At 40.1% G+C, this 17,759-nt stretch overlaps 1 protein-coding gene across 9 annotated transcripts in view; it reads left to right on the forward strand.

The window, feature by feature from the left end:
* CCDC171 (coiled-coil domain containing 171) overlaps positions 1-17,499 on the forward strand; it is a 302,377-nt gene extending 284,878 nt beyond the window's left edge. For all 9 annotated transcript variants that reach the window (XM_019415442.2, XM_019415439.2, XM_019415437.2 and 6 more), the window contains one exon: positions 15,032-17,499. In XM_019415442.2, the coding sequence (XP_019270987.1) occupies positions 15,032-15,244 (213 nt within the window). In that variant the 3' untranslated portion in view covers positions 15,245-17,499. The remainder of the gene's footprint in view (positions 1-15,031) is intronic.
* Positions 17,500-17,759: the final 260 nt, after the last annotated feature.

Genomic DNA, 17,759 nt, shown 5'->3' on the forward strand with positions numbered 1-17,759 from the left:
TATAGAAAAATGGAGCTTAAGGGAGCTAGGATTCCTGCCTGGGGGTCTTGAGAATGGGCAGTCGGCAAGATAACTTTCCTCTTGCCTTTCGTCACTGACCTCTTCCTTCTCTTTCAGAGTAGCCTAGCGTAAAGTGCCACGATGACATTCACCAGAAGGTCGAGAAAGATAAGCATAGAAGGGAACAGTGAGGCCCCTCCTGACACTTCAGACCCTCCAGAAAGGAGGGATCGAAGAAAGTCAGAATTCAAGAAAGTGAAAGCGAAACTCTGTGAATTACAAATATTTTCAGAGAGAGAAAAGTTTAATATCGAAGCATGCCCTTCTCCGTGGCCTTCCTTGGAATATAGATTACAAGCAGTCCGTTCATTCGACAGCAGCAAACATCTGGAGCACCTGCTAGGTGCCAGGCACCAGTGAAGAGACTGGTGAGAGAGGGACAAACAAACATCGGAGTTTACTGTGATGGGAACGCGGCTGTCGAGCCCGGGGCGGGTGTGTGGCTAGTGTGACTGAGGAACCGAACTTTCATTTCTAATTGAATTTTACGTTGAATTAAAATTTAATTAATGAGAACTGGAACAACTACATGTGGCTCATGGCCAGCGTATTGAGCCGCACGGGTCCAAGCAAACAGCAGGTTGTGATGCTGTGTTGTTATAAAAGTCGGGGCGGCTTGTTGTGATAGCACAGAGTGGGGGCATCCCACCTGAACGTGAGGTGATAGGTGGCAGGGAATGTTTGGGGGCAAGGTGATACCTGAGGCGCGTCGTGCAGAACAGTACAAACCTGATGAAGCAGCCTCCTTTGAAAGGGAAGGAGCAGCATGGAAAGGAGACTCTTGGACAGGAGACCGGACAGGACAGCAGTGCACGCTTCAGGATAGGGTGTTGGGTGGTACTGGGGAGCAGAGGCGTCTTCTGGAAATTGCCTCGACGCCAGGCCAGTTACCCCAGAGGCCACAGGACAGAAAGCGTCCCAGAGCACATTGAGATACTCAAGTACATGATTTATCCGATCAATTTCAGACACGCGATGAGAAGCAGAAGCGATGTGGTAGGGAGCCAGCAGCGGAAGGACCACACTCCCTGACGTTTTGGCTATGTAGTGTTCTTTTTTTTATATATATATTTTTTAAAATATATTTTTTTAACGTTTTATTTATTTTTGAGACAGAGAGAGACAGAGCATGAACGGGGGAGGGGCAGAGAGAGAGGGAGACACAGAATCGGAAGCAGGCTCCAGGCTCTGGGCCATCAGCCCAGAGCCCGACGTGGGGCTCGAACTCATGGACTGTGAGATCGTGACCTGAGCTGAAGTCGGACGCTTAACCGACTGAGCCACCCAGGCGCCCCGGCTATGTAGTGTTCTTACGACCTGTGTCTCTCCACTGCGTCAACCTGCTCCACTCTTTGTGGGGTGGTAGGGACGGGGGGCGGTGGTTTGACAAAGGGGGCTCGGGAGACAGAAGGTGCCTGGGCCACTCACCCATTCTTGTCTTCCAGGAGAGATACGGGACAAATATGTCCGGCCACCAGCTATAGCTTGCCACTGGGGCTGCTGAGCAGCTTTGGGGTTTTTTTCCTGCAGCTCTCGGGCCAATTTAAGAATGACATTAGCCTGGAAGTGGCATATCTCTACCTTATGATGCGGTCTTTCCACGTCTAAGTAACCTGTCTTTGAGGGCACTAACTTACTGCATTCTGAACATACGACTTCTGCCTGTGTCTCACAGCCTCTGGCAGGTTCTCCCTTTAGGCTTTACCACTTATTTTGAATTTCACTGTCCCGTTTTTTTTCTTATCTTCAGTAGCAAATTGGAATGCTCTTAAATAGCAAGGAAATATGCAATAAAGAAGGGATGAAGTAAGAAACAGAGATAAGTCTGAAGAGATAGCTTGTTTACAAATATCAAAAGTGCGTTTGGGCTAGAGAAAGGGAAGAGACACTGTCTTCAATAACTAAAGAAGAAAATCTTGGTAAACAGCTTTGAAGCCGATGTCAAAATCATTACCTTGTGGACATCCTACACTGAGCATGAACTGCATTTCAAGCAAGGGGAAGCTTTTTTGAAAAGCTGGTGTGCCGGCTCTGGGGAAGTGGGTTTGAATGAGGGTTTTGATTGGTAAAGGACTAGTGGTGGAGGGTTTGTGGGCAGGTGCCCAGAGGAGGAGATGGGAAGTGGAGAGAACTGCCTAGTGCTTCTCCGTGCAGGCCTAGGGACTGGCATCTGGATTTTTAGAAAAAGGACCTACAGGTGTCAGACACGGTGAGACCCTGGGTTCGTCAGAGTTGCCACAGTTTATAGGTGACAGAGAGGGAAGGGTGGGCATATGGCCAATTCTGGGTAGAGACATCACCCATATGGCACAGTGAGCCGGTTAATACGTTGCAGGCAGGAGCTGGGGGAGGGATCGCGGCTGCCCAGCAGCTCTTGAGGGGGCCTGCGCAGGGGCATTTGAGGTCTTGTGTTGAGCAGGTCAGGGAAGAACCAGGGAACTGTAACTAATTCACTCCTGGAACCTCATCTGTATCCACAGAACGATGAGGCTGGAAAACTCCCCGTGCCCCGGGTATCAAAACCTAACACTACAGTTGTGTAGTCACATGGTATTTTCGCAAATTCTAATTTAAGGAGAACTGGCTCCGGAGTGAGATTAGGACAGTGTGAGTTCCCTTGAGGATAGACAAGTTTAATGTGTGTAATTCACGGCTCTGTCACAGCACCTGGAACAATGTCTGGCACATAGTAGGCACTCGATAGATATTTATTGAAAGGATTAATGAATGGAGCTGATTGAAGATACGGTGGATGTGGGTTTAGATATGTTTTATGCATTATGCGAGCATGGGGAAAATCTGTCATATGGAACTGATAATGTAGGGAATGGATTCCTGAAATGTAATCTGTAGGTATATTATTTTGGAATTTTGTGGTTGCTGCACTATTCTCACGGTTCTTTAGGATGTCCTCCCTGGAGAGATGGGTTTGGTTCGAGACTGTTGGAAATGTCCTGCTTCTATCAGAAATAACATTCCCGCCTATCATGTAAAGGAAATGTCATTGCCAGCTAAGTGATTTGTTTTGGAACATACTCCCCAGTGCTTGCTGTGATTTGAAGGCATTCCACAGATGTGAACCCCAGATCACATGATTTGTCTTACATCTGAAGTGTCTCTCTCTCTCTCTCTCCCTGGGAAATTGAGAGACTGTGTTCTTTTAACTAAAGATAACCAGCCCCTCCAGAAAGGCCCAGCCATGGCACTGGTCAAAGAGAATAAAGACTGTTTGCAGCATTCTGTGAAGAATTGCTAGAAATTTTAGGTGTGATGTAGTAAAATGAGGGGACATAACTTAAAACAGCAGTGGATGGGAGGGGCATGGGAAAAATGAGTTTCAAATTTCCAAATGTGAATGTATCGCTAATTTGGTTGGTGTATGTGATTGACAGATGCTTTCCATGTTAGTAAGATTTAGGAAAGACTTCTCTTTCAAACAGCTTTACATTTTAGATGACTCTTTCCTCCTTCTCCTCTTTATCTGAGAGCATGGTCATAATTTCACCCGGGGAGAAACACACTGCTAAAAGGTCTAAATTTATAGCTTTCAGATTATTGTTATATTTTTGACGTTGACTAAAAAAAAAAATGTGTAAGTTTAAGAGGAAATTCTTCAATAATGAAAAAGTGGTCAGAAAACTTCTGCCTAATGGCTCCCAGATAGAGCATGACACGTGTACATTTTGACCACAGAAGTTGTAATTTCGCAGCTGGAAGGGCTATTTTGGAATAAAATGAAGTTGTAAGTAGCCGCTCTACATAAGGAGTTGCTTTTGTGCAGAGTAGGAGAACAAGTTACTCCTTGGAATTACTTGTGTTTGCTCAATGTCAAATTGCAGGTATGAGTTAGGTAACGGAAGATGCTGAAATAGGAAAGTATTCTCAGCTAAATTATAAGATCTTTTCAGAATTTGCAAAACACTTGGTTAAAGGCCTACCCTTTGAGACCTTTAACCACTTACATTTTCATTTTGACCACGTATTTCAGAATCATAACTATACTAAAATACGGGTTTCAGTATACATAAAATTAGCCCTTTTTAATAAAAGGTTTTGGCTATAAAAGTAAGGCATGCTTATTGTAGATAATTTGGAAAATACAGAAGTTTTGAAAGAAAATGCTAACAATTCCAATAACTCAAAGCAAGTTATCACATGCGATTTCGTGTATTACCTTTTCACATGTATGGTCTAGTGCAGGGGTTGGCAAAGTTTAAATCCTGTCGGCAGGGGCGCCTGGGTGGCGCAGTCGGTTAAGCGTCCTACTTCAGCCAGGTCACGATCTCGCGGTCCGTGAGTTCGAGCCCCGCATCAGGCCCTGGGCTGATGGCTCAGAGCCTGGAGCCTGTTTCCGATTCTGTGTCTCCCTCTCTCTCTGCCCCTCCCCCGTTCATGCTCTGTCTCTCTCTGTCTCAAAAATAAATTAAAAAAAACGTTGAAAAAAAAATTAAAAAAAAAAAAAATAAATCCTGTCGGCTAAATCCACCTGCCACCTGTTTTTGTATAGTCTGAAAGCTAAGTATGACATTTACATTTTTAAATGGTTGAAAAAAAAGAAAAAGAATATTTTGTGATGTGAAAATTATGTGAAATCCAAATTTCAGTGCTCATAAATAAAGTTTCTAACTCATTTGCATATTGTCTATGGCTGCTTTGGGACAAAACTGGCAGAATTTAGTAGTTGCAATAGAGAACATATGGCCTGCAAAGCATAAAATATTTATTATTTGATCCTTTACAGAAAAAGTTTTCTGACCTCTGGTCAAACCTAAACATTTGTCCATGTTATCCATAAATTCATAACTTTCAATTTTATAGCTGCATAATATTCCATCAAGTGGCTACAGCTTACTTAACTACACTTCTGATGCTGAATATGGGATTCTTTTTCCAATTTTTGTCTGTTATTATTAATAGAATAAACCTAGTCATATATGGAATTGTTGGGTCAAGTGGTATTATCCACTTAAAACAGCTGCCAAATTATAGTCCAAATGGTTCTATCAATTTATATAATCACTACCGACTTATAAATGCCTACTTCATAATGCCTTCACTAACGTTTAGTATCATAATTTTTTAAAATTCAATTTTGATTTGCTACAAATATATTTTTATTTTCCATTTTTGATTACTGTTGGGGATTAACATTTTTTCCCACTTGTTTGTTAATCAACCTGTAGTTTTACTTTTTCAGACTGCCAGTTTTGTAGTTTTTGTTTATGATTCAAATATTTTTTTAAATTTTTTAATGAAAAATTTTAATTTTATTATTTACTTACTTATTTATTTGATTTTAGGAGTAGAGTTTAGTGATTCATCACTTCCATATAACGCCCAGTGCTCATCCTAACAAGTGCCCTCCTTAATGCCCATCACCCATGTAGCCCATCCCCCCCAACCTAACACCCCTCCAGCAATCCTCAGTTTGTTCTCTGTATTTAAGAGTCTCTTATGGTTTGCCTCCCTCTCTGTTTTTATCCTATTTTTCCTTCCCTTCCCCTATGTTCACCTGTTTTGTTTCTTAAATTCCACATGAGTGAAATCATATGATATTTATCTTTCTCTGACTGACTTATTTCACTTAGCATAATACTCTCTAGTTCCATACACGTTGTTGCAAATGGCAAGATTTCATTCTTTTTTTTTTTTTAATTTTTTTTTTAACATTTATTTATTTTTGAGACAGAGAGAGACAGAGCATGAACGGGGGAGGGGCAGAGAGAGAGGGAGACATAGAATCGGAAGCAGGCTCCAGGCTCTGGGCTGATGGCCCAGAGCCTGACGCGGGGCTCGAACTCATGGACCGCAAGATCGTGACCTGAGCTGAAGTCGGACGCTCAACTGACTGAGCCACCCAGGTGCCCCAAGATTTCATTCTTTTTGATTGCCAAGTGATATTCCATTATATATATCTACCACATCTTCTTTATGCATTTGTCAGTTGATGTATCTTTGGCTCTTTCCATAATTTGGCTATTTTTTAAAAATTTTAACATTTATTTATTTATTTTGAGAGAGAGAGTGCAAGCAGGGAAGGGGCAGAGAGAGAGAGAGAGAGAGAGAGAGAGAGAATCCCAAGCAGGCTCTGCATTGAGCCCAAAGTAGGGCTCAACCCCATGAACCCTGAGATCATGACCTGACCCGAAACCAAGAGTCAGATGCTTAACCGACTGAGCCACCCAGGTGCCCCCATAATTTGGCTATTGTTGATAGTGCTGCTATAAACATTGGGGTACACGTGTGACTTTGTGATTCAAATAGTTTTGAAAATAAAAACCATGGAAAAAAATTTGAACTTTCAAAGCTTTACCCCCTTCATTCACACTCCAAAGATAACATTTTCTTGTGATTTCCTTTTTCAGAAAGAAACATATGTGCACGTACGGCTGTGTGTGACTCCTTTATATTTTTAAAATACAAATGGGTTCTCTCTCTATATGCACACATAGTACTGAGACTTTTTTCACTTAGACATATTTATATATTAGTATTTACATAGTCACCTTAATTTTTTGTAATGGTTGTATTCTACAGTTGTGTCATACTTTACTTCACTTGAATGGCACTCTGTTGATGGACCCTTTGGTTTTACATAAAAACTCTTTTCCGTAAGAAACAAAACAAAACAAAACAAAAAACCTGGTGAACGTTTATGAGTGTAGCCATAGAAGCAGTGCCTAAGCAGTGGAATTGCTAGATGGATGGATAGGTACATTTAAAATTTTGTCTTCCAGGGGCGCCTGGGTGGCTCAGTCGGATGAGTGACCGACTTCGGCTCAGGTCCTGATCTCACGGTTCATGAGTTCAAGCCCCGCATCGGGCTCTGTGCTGACATCTCGGAGCCTGGAGGCTGCTTCAGATTCTGTGTCTCCCTCCCTCTCCGCCCCTCTCCCACTCGCACTCTGTCTCTCATTCTCTCTCAAAAATAAAGATTAAAAAAAAACTTCAAAATTTTGTCTTCCTGCTAGAATGCCCCAGCTGGCATCCTTGCCTACCTACGTGGTCTGAGCTGGTCTGTTTCCCTACCTTCTCAGCAGTGGGTGTCGTCAGACCTTGAAATTTTTGCCTACTTGTAGGTGAAAGGTAGTCTTCACTGGCATGTTTTGTGTTTGTCTTTCTTGAATTCTGAATGAGGTTTGGCACCTTTTCATATGTTTATTGGTTATTGTATTCCTTTCTTTCTAACCAAACAGCCAATTTATATCTGGGGCAGAGGCTGCCAGTGGTTTCTTGACACCTGTTTTCTCTGTTTCTTAGTAATGGAACCTCTAAATATGACCTGGGCCACTCAGGGGGAAAAGAAGTTACATTTCTGATATCCCTAAAGTTTAGTGAGATATGCAACTCAAGGTCTGACCAATGGGATGTAAGCAAAAGTGTTGTGATTTTAGAAAGTGTCTTTAAATGTAAGTGGTCCTCTTCCTTTTCTTTGTCCTTTTTTCTTCTGCCTAGAAGGCAGACAAAGTGGCTGGAACTTATGCAGTCATTTTGGGCCCGGAGGTGGAAGGCACATACCAAAGCTACGAAGCCTAAGATAGAGGCGGTTTAGATGCCTGATAGCTTCAAACAGTCATATCAGAGAGAAATAAACTATCTTATTTAGGCCACTGACATTTTGAGTTTTCTGTGACAGCTGAACCCAATTTCAATACCATACTATCCTTACCCTATTTTCTAATTAGGTTCTCCTTTTTCTTTTCTTTTTTTTTTAAATGTTTTTTTTAACGTTTATTTATTTTTGAGACAGAGAGAGACAGAGCATGAACGGGGGAGGGGCAGAGAGAGAGGGAGACACAGAACCGGAAGCAGCCTCTAGGCTCTGAGCCATCAGCCCAGAGCCCAACGCGGGGTTCGAACTCACGGACCGCGAGATTGTGACCTGAGCCGAAGTCGGACGCTTAACCAACTGAGCCACCCAGGCGCCCCAGGTTCTCATTTTTCTTTAGTTGCAGGAGTCTGTTGTAAATTAAGAAAACCACTCGTATGGCTATCACGTGTATTGCACACACTTTTACCTGCTTGTCATTTCAGTGTTTCAATGGTATTTTTCTAAATAGTATGCTTATATTTTTATTTATTCAATTTTTGTACCTTTTTATATACGTGGGTATAAATGAGTATATTTACATTTCAAATTCTCTCTGAGTTGTTTGCAAATATACTTTTCTAAGACACAGTGGGAGGAAATTGCCACCTTTGCATTTTCCGGCCATTTCTAGCCTAAGATCTTACCATAGGGTGTATCAGAATTGCCAGGGCAGGGGCAGACTGGGAGCACAGGGTTGTGAAGGGAAGTAGGAAAAGAAAAAAACAAAAGCTATCCGGGAAAATTCTGTGACTCTTTTTCCAACCTCAGTCATGTCAGGAGATCCAAGAGAGAAAAACATGGGAATTGTTATCTTGTCAGGCACGAGACATCTTTAAAGTAATTTAAAGTTAAAGTTTAAATGTTCTAGTGTAATTTAAAACTTCAGTGCTGAATTTTATCTCTGAATATAATAACATATAAGCTCCTTTGGTGAAAGGCTCGAATTTTAATTTTATGTAAATGCTATAAAATCTATTTATTTACTCCAGTACCATGGATATTCAAATGTGTGACCATAATAAAATATGTTATCAAAAATATAAACATTTATTTTTAGCCTGTAGTACAGTCTATGTACTCGTATTTCCCAGTTTCACAGATTCACAGAGATTTGTTGGGCCATTACTATGTTTATGAAAGAGCTCTGGGTATAAAATAAACCTGAGGCTGTCTTCTTTGGGCAGCGCGATAAGGTAGTGGTCAAGCATTAGGGGAGAAGAATCATAGATCAAGAGTCACATCTCTTTCTACTATGGTCCAAGCTGTGCAACATGGAGTGATTTATTCTACTCTCTGAGCCCCAGTTCTTCAACTGTAACATGAGGGTAGCAGTGGTATTTTCTCAGTGAGTTGTTGTGAGAAGTGAGATAATGCCTATGAAGCTAAACCTAGCACCGTGCCTGACATATGTGTTCGATACATGTTAGCTATAATGTTAAATTTGGAATTTATTATCATCTGAGAAAAGTAAAAAGAGAGGTAAAGAAGGGAAACTACTAAACGCTATGCACTTTTGTGTATATTATTTCATTTAATCCTTGTAACAACCCTAGGAGGGATTATTCTTCCTACTCGCACAGGTTCAGTGACTTGTCAAAGGTCACGTGACTAATACATGGCAGGATCAAGTTTGGAACCCAAGGTCTCTCCAACTTCAAAGCCCATATCCTTCTGACTATACCGTGCTGCTTTTAATTGGGACATAATCCGTACATACATGAAAAACCAAATAGCAGATAGGAGACCAACACCATGAAGTAATAACATGAGTGGTTTGTTCACCAGAAATCTTATTTAGTCCCAGATACTCTGCTAAGTGCTAGGAATACAAAGTCCTGATTCCATCACACCAGGTGCGTTATAGGGGAGATAGAAGTGAATACAAATAGGTAAAAATAGAAAAATAAATACTCATGAAGGAATATAAAAGTGTGGTGGGTGTTACAGCTAATGGCAGTTAATGAAGGGTGGGGCAAGGATCTGGAAAGGCCTAACAGAGGGAAACCTAGAGCAGAGTTGGAAAGGTGGGGGAAACATTTGCCCCACAAAGGACAGAAGGATATTCAGACAGTGGACGGATAGGAAGCGGGTGTGAAGTATGGGGACATCATGTTGAGGGACTCACAAAGTTCCATGTGATTCGACTGCAGAGTACAAGTGAGGAAATGGTAGATGGGGCTGGACAGAGAAGCAAAGAGCTGCAAAGTCACATGGCCAAGGATCTGCTTATAGGGAGGCACAGAGAATCAAAGCTGCTAGTTCAATTAACCTGCCATATCAACTGGGTAGTCAAGGCTGATTTTGAACCAGATAGATCAACTTTAGAGCTCTGGCTCTTAAACCAATGCTGAATGTCTACCTGAGGACAGAACTTTTGTAATGTGAATCACATATGTTGTTAATATCTTTTGTCTCTCTTTTATATTTGCTTCTATCTCTATGGTTGCCCTTCCTTCTGAGTCTCTAGGTATCCAGGCCTCTTAGGTTGTTTTCTATCTAGATTCTCCACTGACTCACGTACCCCCGCATGTGTTGACGTCAGTTAGCTAAAGAGCCAAACTGGTCTGCACTAAAATTTAATGACTTACGGGGAGAAGAATGCATAAGATATTCCTGCAGGTTTGGCATTGGTAACTCAAAGTTAGAATTGGTAACTACAAGGAGTAAATATTTAATGATGTCATTGCAGGTGTATATATATGTTTATACACACACACACATATATGTATATGTGTGTGTATATATAATGTATGCGTGTAGCAAGTGTGTATATATATGTACACATGTGTATCAGGTGCAAATAAATGTGTGCACAGGTATATGATTGGGCATTCCACAAGAGAAAACTAGGTAACTTGCCAACTTTTGGCAGACTGCCATGTCCTATGATGTCAATATGGCAGAACTGGAAAATAGGTAGAATTTGGTTATTAACTCGAAGTATTTGGAAGGAAGAAGACTCTGTGATACTGAATACTGAGACTCTAGTGGTAAGAACACATTAGCAGATAGAGATGGCGAGAGAGCCTCATTGTAAGGCCCTCTTGTGGGTACTTTGATCCCTTCATCAGTTTTTGTGTAGCTGTGCGCTCTACTTAAAACAAGTCAATAATTTGCAGAGCTTAAAACATCATCATGGAGGTCAAAGTAATAAAAAATGTACTACAGGATTTAACTGAATGAAGCCACATTATCTAAACTGTGGCTCGTCTTGTTATCTACTTGACTTTTTTTTTTTTTTTAGAACTCTGTGCAAAATGTATTGCTCCTATCTACATTCCCTCAAAATCTTAGGTACTATTTTGGGAAGCTGATTTCTGGGTCTCATCTGCAAAAGTTGGGTGTTGCCACTAATGTCGTAGGCCATCACACACGGCATTCTGTGGACCTGTAGAACTGCAGAGCCGTAAAGTATGTAGCTCCTTTTGTTGTAGGCATGGGATGCGTAGATGGACTCACTCCCATGCTTGAAACGGCCCAGCGAGATTGTAACAGAAGCAGGAGGAAAAACTAGTCTTTGCGTCTCCAGTCCAGTATTTTTTGCTATGCGCCTGGCAGAATCTCCAGGAAGTACTATCCTGCTTACTAAATCACATCACCGCTCCCTTGTCACCATACCAGATTCTGGAAGACTTAACTCGATCATAAATGCTACACAGGAGACAAATAGCATGATATCATTGTTTCAGAAGCCTCGGTCTGCAAAAGTGCTTTGATTTATAGACAATTTATTGAGTGATTATCTTACTATTAGACGAATGCTTTATTTACCTTTTTTTGTTGTTGGGAAAACACTCTTGGAAAACTAAGATATTAGAGCCTTGAAAAATAGCTATTGGACATGTCCAATTACTGTATTTCATAAAAATTTTAAAATGCAGAAACGTAGTGAACACATTTTGTATTGGGAATATATATTTAGCTGATGGACTATAACAGTTCAAATAGAATCATTTACAGCTTATTGAGTAAATAAAAGTGCTTCCATAAAGATTCACATGACACCTAGCTTTTATTTCAGGTAACTAATTTCGTTTTGAAAAATTGCTTAAATTTAGATTTACATGAGAGAGTACCAGAATACCTCAGCAGTTTAAAAAGTCATTCAAATGACCATGGACTTCACAGATTTAAAATGTAAGATCAGGTGGTGAATATTAACTTTTAATGGTCTCTGATAAAAAAGTTATTTAACTGTCTTGTACTCTGGGTGTTATATTAAAAGTGTGATGGTGTATTTCTGGATACTGTTTGAAACCAGAAAAATAGTTCATATTTACTTGTTTTTTTTTTAACATCACGTTCTCAAATCAAGATTTCACCAGAGATTTGTTGGCTTGTTTACAAGCTATTAAGTGACTTAAAATAAGATTTTATCCCATTTCATGAAAAAACAAATTTTTCTAGCAGTGAATAGAGTATAGCAAATGACCCTACTAACAAAAAAAGTGTTTTTAGTTTACACAAAAGTAAATCTGTTTACTCGGTGGAGGGCATGCCTTTTTGGGGGGTGTAAATCTTTTAAAAAATCTCTTTTTCTAAGAGATTATTTTCCATGGTTAAGACATAAGGTCAGAAGACAACATGCAAGAAGTAAGACTCCAATTTGAAATGCTAGACCCAACATTCCACTTCAAGCTTATTTAGTTAAAAAAAAATGTTATGTGAGATGAAAAGATGCTTTCGATCAACATGGTAGAGAAAAGACGTATTAAAAAGTTAAGATGAGAAAAGGCAGAAGGCGGACCCCTTTGTAGAGTGCCAAGACCCAGAGAACATTAAGGAGAAATGAGCAGTGAGACCTTCCCTAAAGGATGGTCTTCCTAATGTGTATGTAACGCATTTGATTGTTGGAGTCACAAGCACAGGAAAGGAAACTTGAAGAACAGAATATAGAGTTGAGTAGATCATACATCCCTTTAACATTGCCAAACAGGAGTGACGACTGGTCAGTTTGGCACAGTCGGCCTCTTCTAGTCTGAGGCGTCAGAAGGAAGTACCTTCTGAGACCACCTGTCCTTCCTCCGTCTGATTTTCACGCTCCTCTCTTGTCATGTATAGTTTTCTCGGACCAGAACTTGAAATACAAAGATGTAACAACAAACTTTTGAAGCCTCGCCTGACAGCTTCCTTTCATCGTAATAAAGAATACTATGGCTGTAACTAAATTGTATTAAGGAGGAAATCAGGCCTCGCCATCTCCTGCTTTTCCCCGCATTCCCTTTACCCTCATTCAGGTCTGACAGAATGAGAAGCTAGCGGCTGGCACTCTAGTCTTTACACCCGCAAAATCAATCCGGTAATGATGCTGCCCATTTAGACACACAGCAAAACAAACAAACAAACAAGCAAACAAACAAAATCTGAAAAGGTGTTTCTCTTGGCGGTAGGAGTGCAGGAATCTATAGCTCCAGCTCCTGATGTAATGAGATGCCTCTGTTCAGCTTCTGACCTGAGATGCTCAGGCCCCGTAGTACAGTTTTGCGGTTGAAACTTCATCAGTGCCGCTAATCAGGGTCAGCACCTGATCTCGGGATGTCTTTTCCTTCCATCGGGATGAGCTAAGCCCTCTCCTTCATAAAGTCATCCAAGTGGTCATTTTAGGTGTTTTTTTAACTTCCAGCATAAAAAGGGATGATTTCCGTCAGCTGTAGGCTTGCAGTGGAGTATCAAGAAATCAAAAGAAAAGAGATCAAAGAAAATTGCTGAACTAGGTGTTAGATGCAGCCATTGATTTTCCTCCAGTTGTAGTTTTAAAAAATCCACAAAAATGGTAACATATACAACAGTTCCATGTCTATTACTTTCCTAAAGCCAGCGATGATTTCCTTCTTGTTTTCACAGGTAGAAATGTTTTTGGACAATGTGACATAATAAAGCAGATTCGTATAGTTTGTATATGCTGCTTTATTGTCAAAACTGTAAGAGAATCTACCAAAACGATGTTTTTAAAAAAACTCTGCAATGTAAAGTGTGGTTTTCAATGGAGACACGTATGACTAGACTTACGGTCTCAGCAACATTTATTTCCTGGGAATCTGGAAAATTCTGACGTACAATTGATCACTCATTACTTACTATCAATAAATGTCATAAAATAATACCTGGCTGCTTTACTGAGAAAACTTCATTCATGGTAACTACTGATTATCAGTGTTACTTAAGGCTTAAATGTATGGCTTCATCAAAATATTAATCCTGTTTTCAAGTATTTCAGATGTGTGGATTTCTTAAATTTGGCTTCCAGTAGTTTCTGGATACCAGTAATGTTTTAAAACACGTGGCCAACAGTTTTCATGTTGTAATCCCATGTTTTGATATATGACTTCCAAATACTTAGAACAGTTTTTATTAAAACAGAGTGGTGGCATTATTATCAAAGGAAAAGGCAAAAAGTTCATCTAACTACCATTTTATATCTCCGTGTGCTACTTTCTGCTGTATTTGTCAATGAAATGAGTCTGGCTGATAGATTTAAAAAACATAATACCCACCGTTCATTTTCTTTCTTTCTCTCTCTCTCTCTCTTCTTGAGAGAGAGAGAGAGAGAGAGAGAGAGCACACGAGTGTGAGCAGAGGAAGGGCAGAGAGAGAGAGTGAGAGAGAATCTAACGTAGGTTCTGCGCTGTCAGTGGGACCGTGGCTTGGTGCTAGATTCCACGACCATGAGATCATGACCTGTGCCCAAATCAAGAGTCAGACACTTAACCGACTGAGCCAACCAGGCACCCCTCGCAGTTCCTTTTCTAAGCAGTCAGGTCTTCCATATTATATAGCACATATTATGTAGCACAATGAAATAAACACTCTTAGCATTGGTTTCTGTAAATTATCAGTGGAAGCAGAGGTAAAAATGACTGGTTGTATTGACTCTTTGATTCAATAACTTTATAAAATTTTTATACAGTGTTTTACTGCTTAGGCAAACTCTCCATGTCCTGCAAAATTTGTGCCATGGAACACATAAGGGATTCAATCACATTTGGAAAATAATATTTCTGTAGTATCATACAGATTATGGCAAAATTAAATGGCAATTCTATCCCATTTCATATTACCATGATTATTAGCCCACTTTCCTGTTTGTGGTTTTAGATTCTGTTTAAGAGTTTTCAATTCTAGGGGCGTCTGGGTGGCTCAGTCAGTTGAGCAGCTGACTCTTGATTTCGGCTCAGGTCATGGTCTCACGGTTCTGGGATCGAGACCCACATGGGGCTCTGTGCTGAGCGTGTAGCCTTCTTAAAATTCTCTCTCTCTGGCTCTGCCCCTCCCCCACATGCGCACGCACGTGTTCTCTCTCTCTCTCAAATAAAAAGATAAAACATTTAACAAAGAGTTTTCAATTCTATGTTTATTTATTTTTTCTTCTTTATATCATAGACAGGATCACGAGACCACTCAAATCTCTCCATTCCTTCAAGAGCTGCTCTTCCTGCTGACACAGTTGGTGTGGGGGAGTTTTTGCCATTGAAAGCAGAACTGGATACAACTTACACTTTCTTAAAGGAGACATTTATAAATCCTCTGACGTCATCCCTCTCCTCTCCAGTGACTATGTCTGCTAATGTCAAAAGACCAACTCAGATTGGATAATGACTTTATGAAATAAAAACAAAAATGCAGGAAGAGTTCACAGTACAATTAAAATCGTTTTGAAGGGGGATTTTCTTATCGGTTGACTTTTGTTTCAGCACAAGTAGCAGTGCATTTTTAAAAATCGTGTGGTATCTCGATGCGTGCAGGTGCCTATATCTCCTTGAATAATGAAATAACCAACTTTTTCCCCCTCTAAGTTTTATTTATTATCACAGTTGCTCATTTTTATGTAACATATTTTTAAATGTTAAAGAATGACACATTTTGGGTAATTTCCTTCAGACTTAAAAAAAATCAATAAGCCATTTTAGTCTCTATCTATCAAAGTTGTTTCATACTTGTCTATTTTAAAGCAGGACTGCAATACTTTAATAGGATTGAAAGAGCTATTTGAAATGTATGCCAATGATTCCTGTCATTTCATGGCAGTCCTGCCATGGTTCACTGAGCCCCCTCTTCTCTCTTGTCAGCTCGACTGAAGACAAGCATTTAGTTGCAAACTTTAAGCAGGTTGTGCAAAACAGAAATGATGTGACTGCTTCCCCTCCTGCACAATAATGTCACTCCTGGTCAATGTGAGAAGGTCAGGTTGCTCCTTGTAAAGCTACATGATACCGCTTGCCCATTTGAACAAGTTAAGTTAACTGCTGAATCTTGTCCCTGCAGGCGTTGAAAACCCAGCCTTTTATCAAGTCTGCATTTGATGAGAAAGTAGAGCAATTGTGCTGGCAGGATTTCTGTGGCACGGTTAGGCACTTCATAAGGACAGTTCCCGCACCAGGATAGCAGGTAATGCTAAATAGCGTAAGCTGAAAAACTTCCAGGTAATGGCTGTTCTGACCTTCAAAATAGACTCCTTTTTTGTTTTGGCTGTTGGTAGGACCCAAGAGTGACGCCCATCTCTGATGCTGACAGAATTTAAAACAAGGCCATTGCCCTGCATTTTCTGCCTTGTAGCACACAAAAGTAAAATTGTATGTCAGGCCGAGATGTCGGGGAGCTGACAAGATGCCCCAGTGACATTTCAGCTAGAAAGAGCAAGTGTCTTGCAACCAAGTGGTCAAATATCAAATAATAGGTCAAGCAGGAAGGAGCTGAGTTCTAACCACAAAGAGGTTTCTGGTAACTTACTTGACAAGCTTTTGGGCGCTTTGTGGCTTGACAAAGTGATGTTCTGTTGGGTATCGCTAGACAGACTGTTCTTTATCGCCTTCAGAAGATCAGACATTGACATTGATTAAACTCTTTAACCCTTAAAGGTTAAATCCTTGCAGTTTGCATCATGGTAAGTGAAGAACAAAGAAATATCTGTAATATGTATTTGTCTTTGGATTAATCTTTTAACTCCCCGGTGCTATTAATGTCTGATGTGAACTGTACTTTTTGACAGAGTTTTGATACAAAATCCATATTTTATATTATTTTTCATGATGGACTTTTTCATTATGGATACATTAGAAAATAACAGTATGTATTATGGAATCGATATTGTCTTATCTTGACAGTGACATTTGATTCAAATATAACCAACTTCTGAGAGTTCTTTTTTATCGGCCTTGGTAAATAAAATGTGTATGCTAACTACTTATGTGATTAGCCAAATGAGCCAAGTGATTTATGCCTTCTGAGGTAACACTATTACTGTCATACCATGTAGCACGATTCTATTTCTTACAGTACTGAGCCAGCAGAATTAGCTTTATATAAATCTTTAGAAAGCTGTTTATGTGAAGTAAAATCATACCTTTAACCAAATTTCTCTTAATTCTTTCCCTGGAATTATTTTTATTAGCCATGTTGGGATTTGAGTACTACAGAATATGCCCTGTGGAATGTAACATGCATGAAATTGAACTGGCGAATTTATTGTAACACAGAAAATGCTATGGATTGTTTTTATGTAGATCATAGAATAATTTCTGTGCGTTTCAAAACACTCTCTTCTGGTGTTCCATACAATGATTAAGACCGTGTCTGTATAGAAATTGATACACAGCTTTTTAGCTCCTGTGACGTCGCTGAGTTTCCAGTTCCTACACTAGAGGAAAACAGTGTTGCCCTCTATCACTTCTCCGTCTGGGTGCGTGTAGACATATGTGTCTTTGTGCTGAATCTATTTCCGGACTTTACTGATTTAAGAAGATCAAGCACCTATGTTAAACTTAGCCTTAGATAGTCCTTGGTTTTCTTGCCTTAATTTTACAACCTGTTAATGGGATAACACCATAAATAAATGTGTATGTCTCTCCATATATGTGCGTATCTGATTTCACAGATCCGTTTCATAGTGTAAATTCTGAACCACCAATTCAAAAGGATTTTTAAATCAAATCAAATCATGTCACATTTATAACCAACTAGATGCTAAAGGCCAGAGAAACTGAAGGATGAGCCTCCCGAGCAATCATTAGTATTCACAACCAAATATAGTAATTTTTATACCATATGCTTTTTTCCCAGAAGTCAGACCCAGCAGGAGGAGAAGATTTAATGACATATCCTATGGAGATCT

The sequence above is a fragment of the Panthera pardus genome, unplaced genomic scaffold, assembly GCF_024362965.1.
Source record: "Panthera pardus isolate Hobbes unplaced genomic scaffold, ASM2436296v1 HiC_scaffold_20, whole genome shotgun sequence".
Lineage (NCBI taxonomy): Eukaryota > Metazoa > Chordata > Mammalia > Carnivora > Felidae > Panthera > Panthera pardus.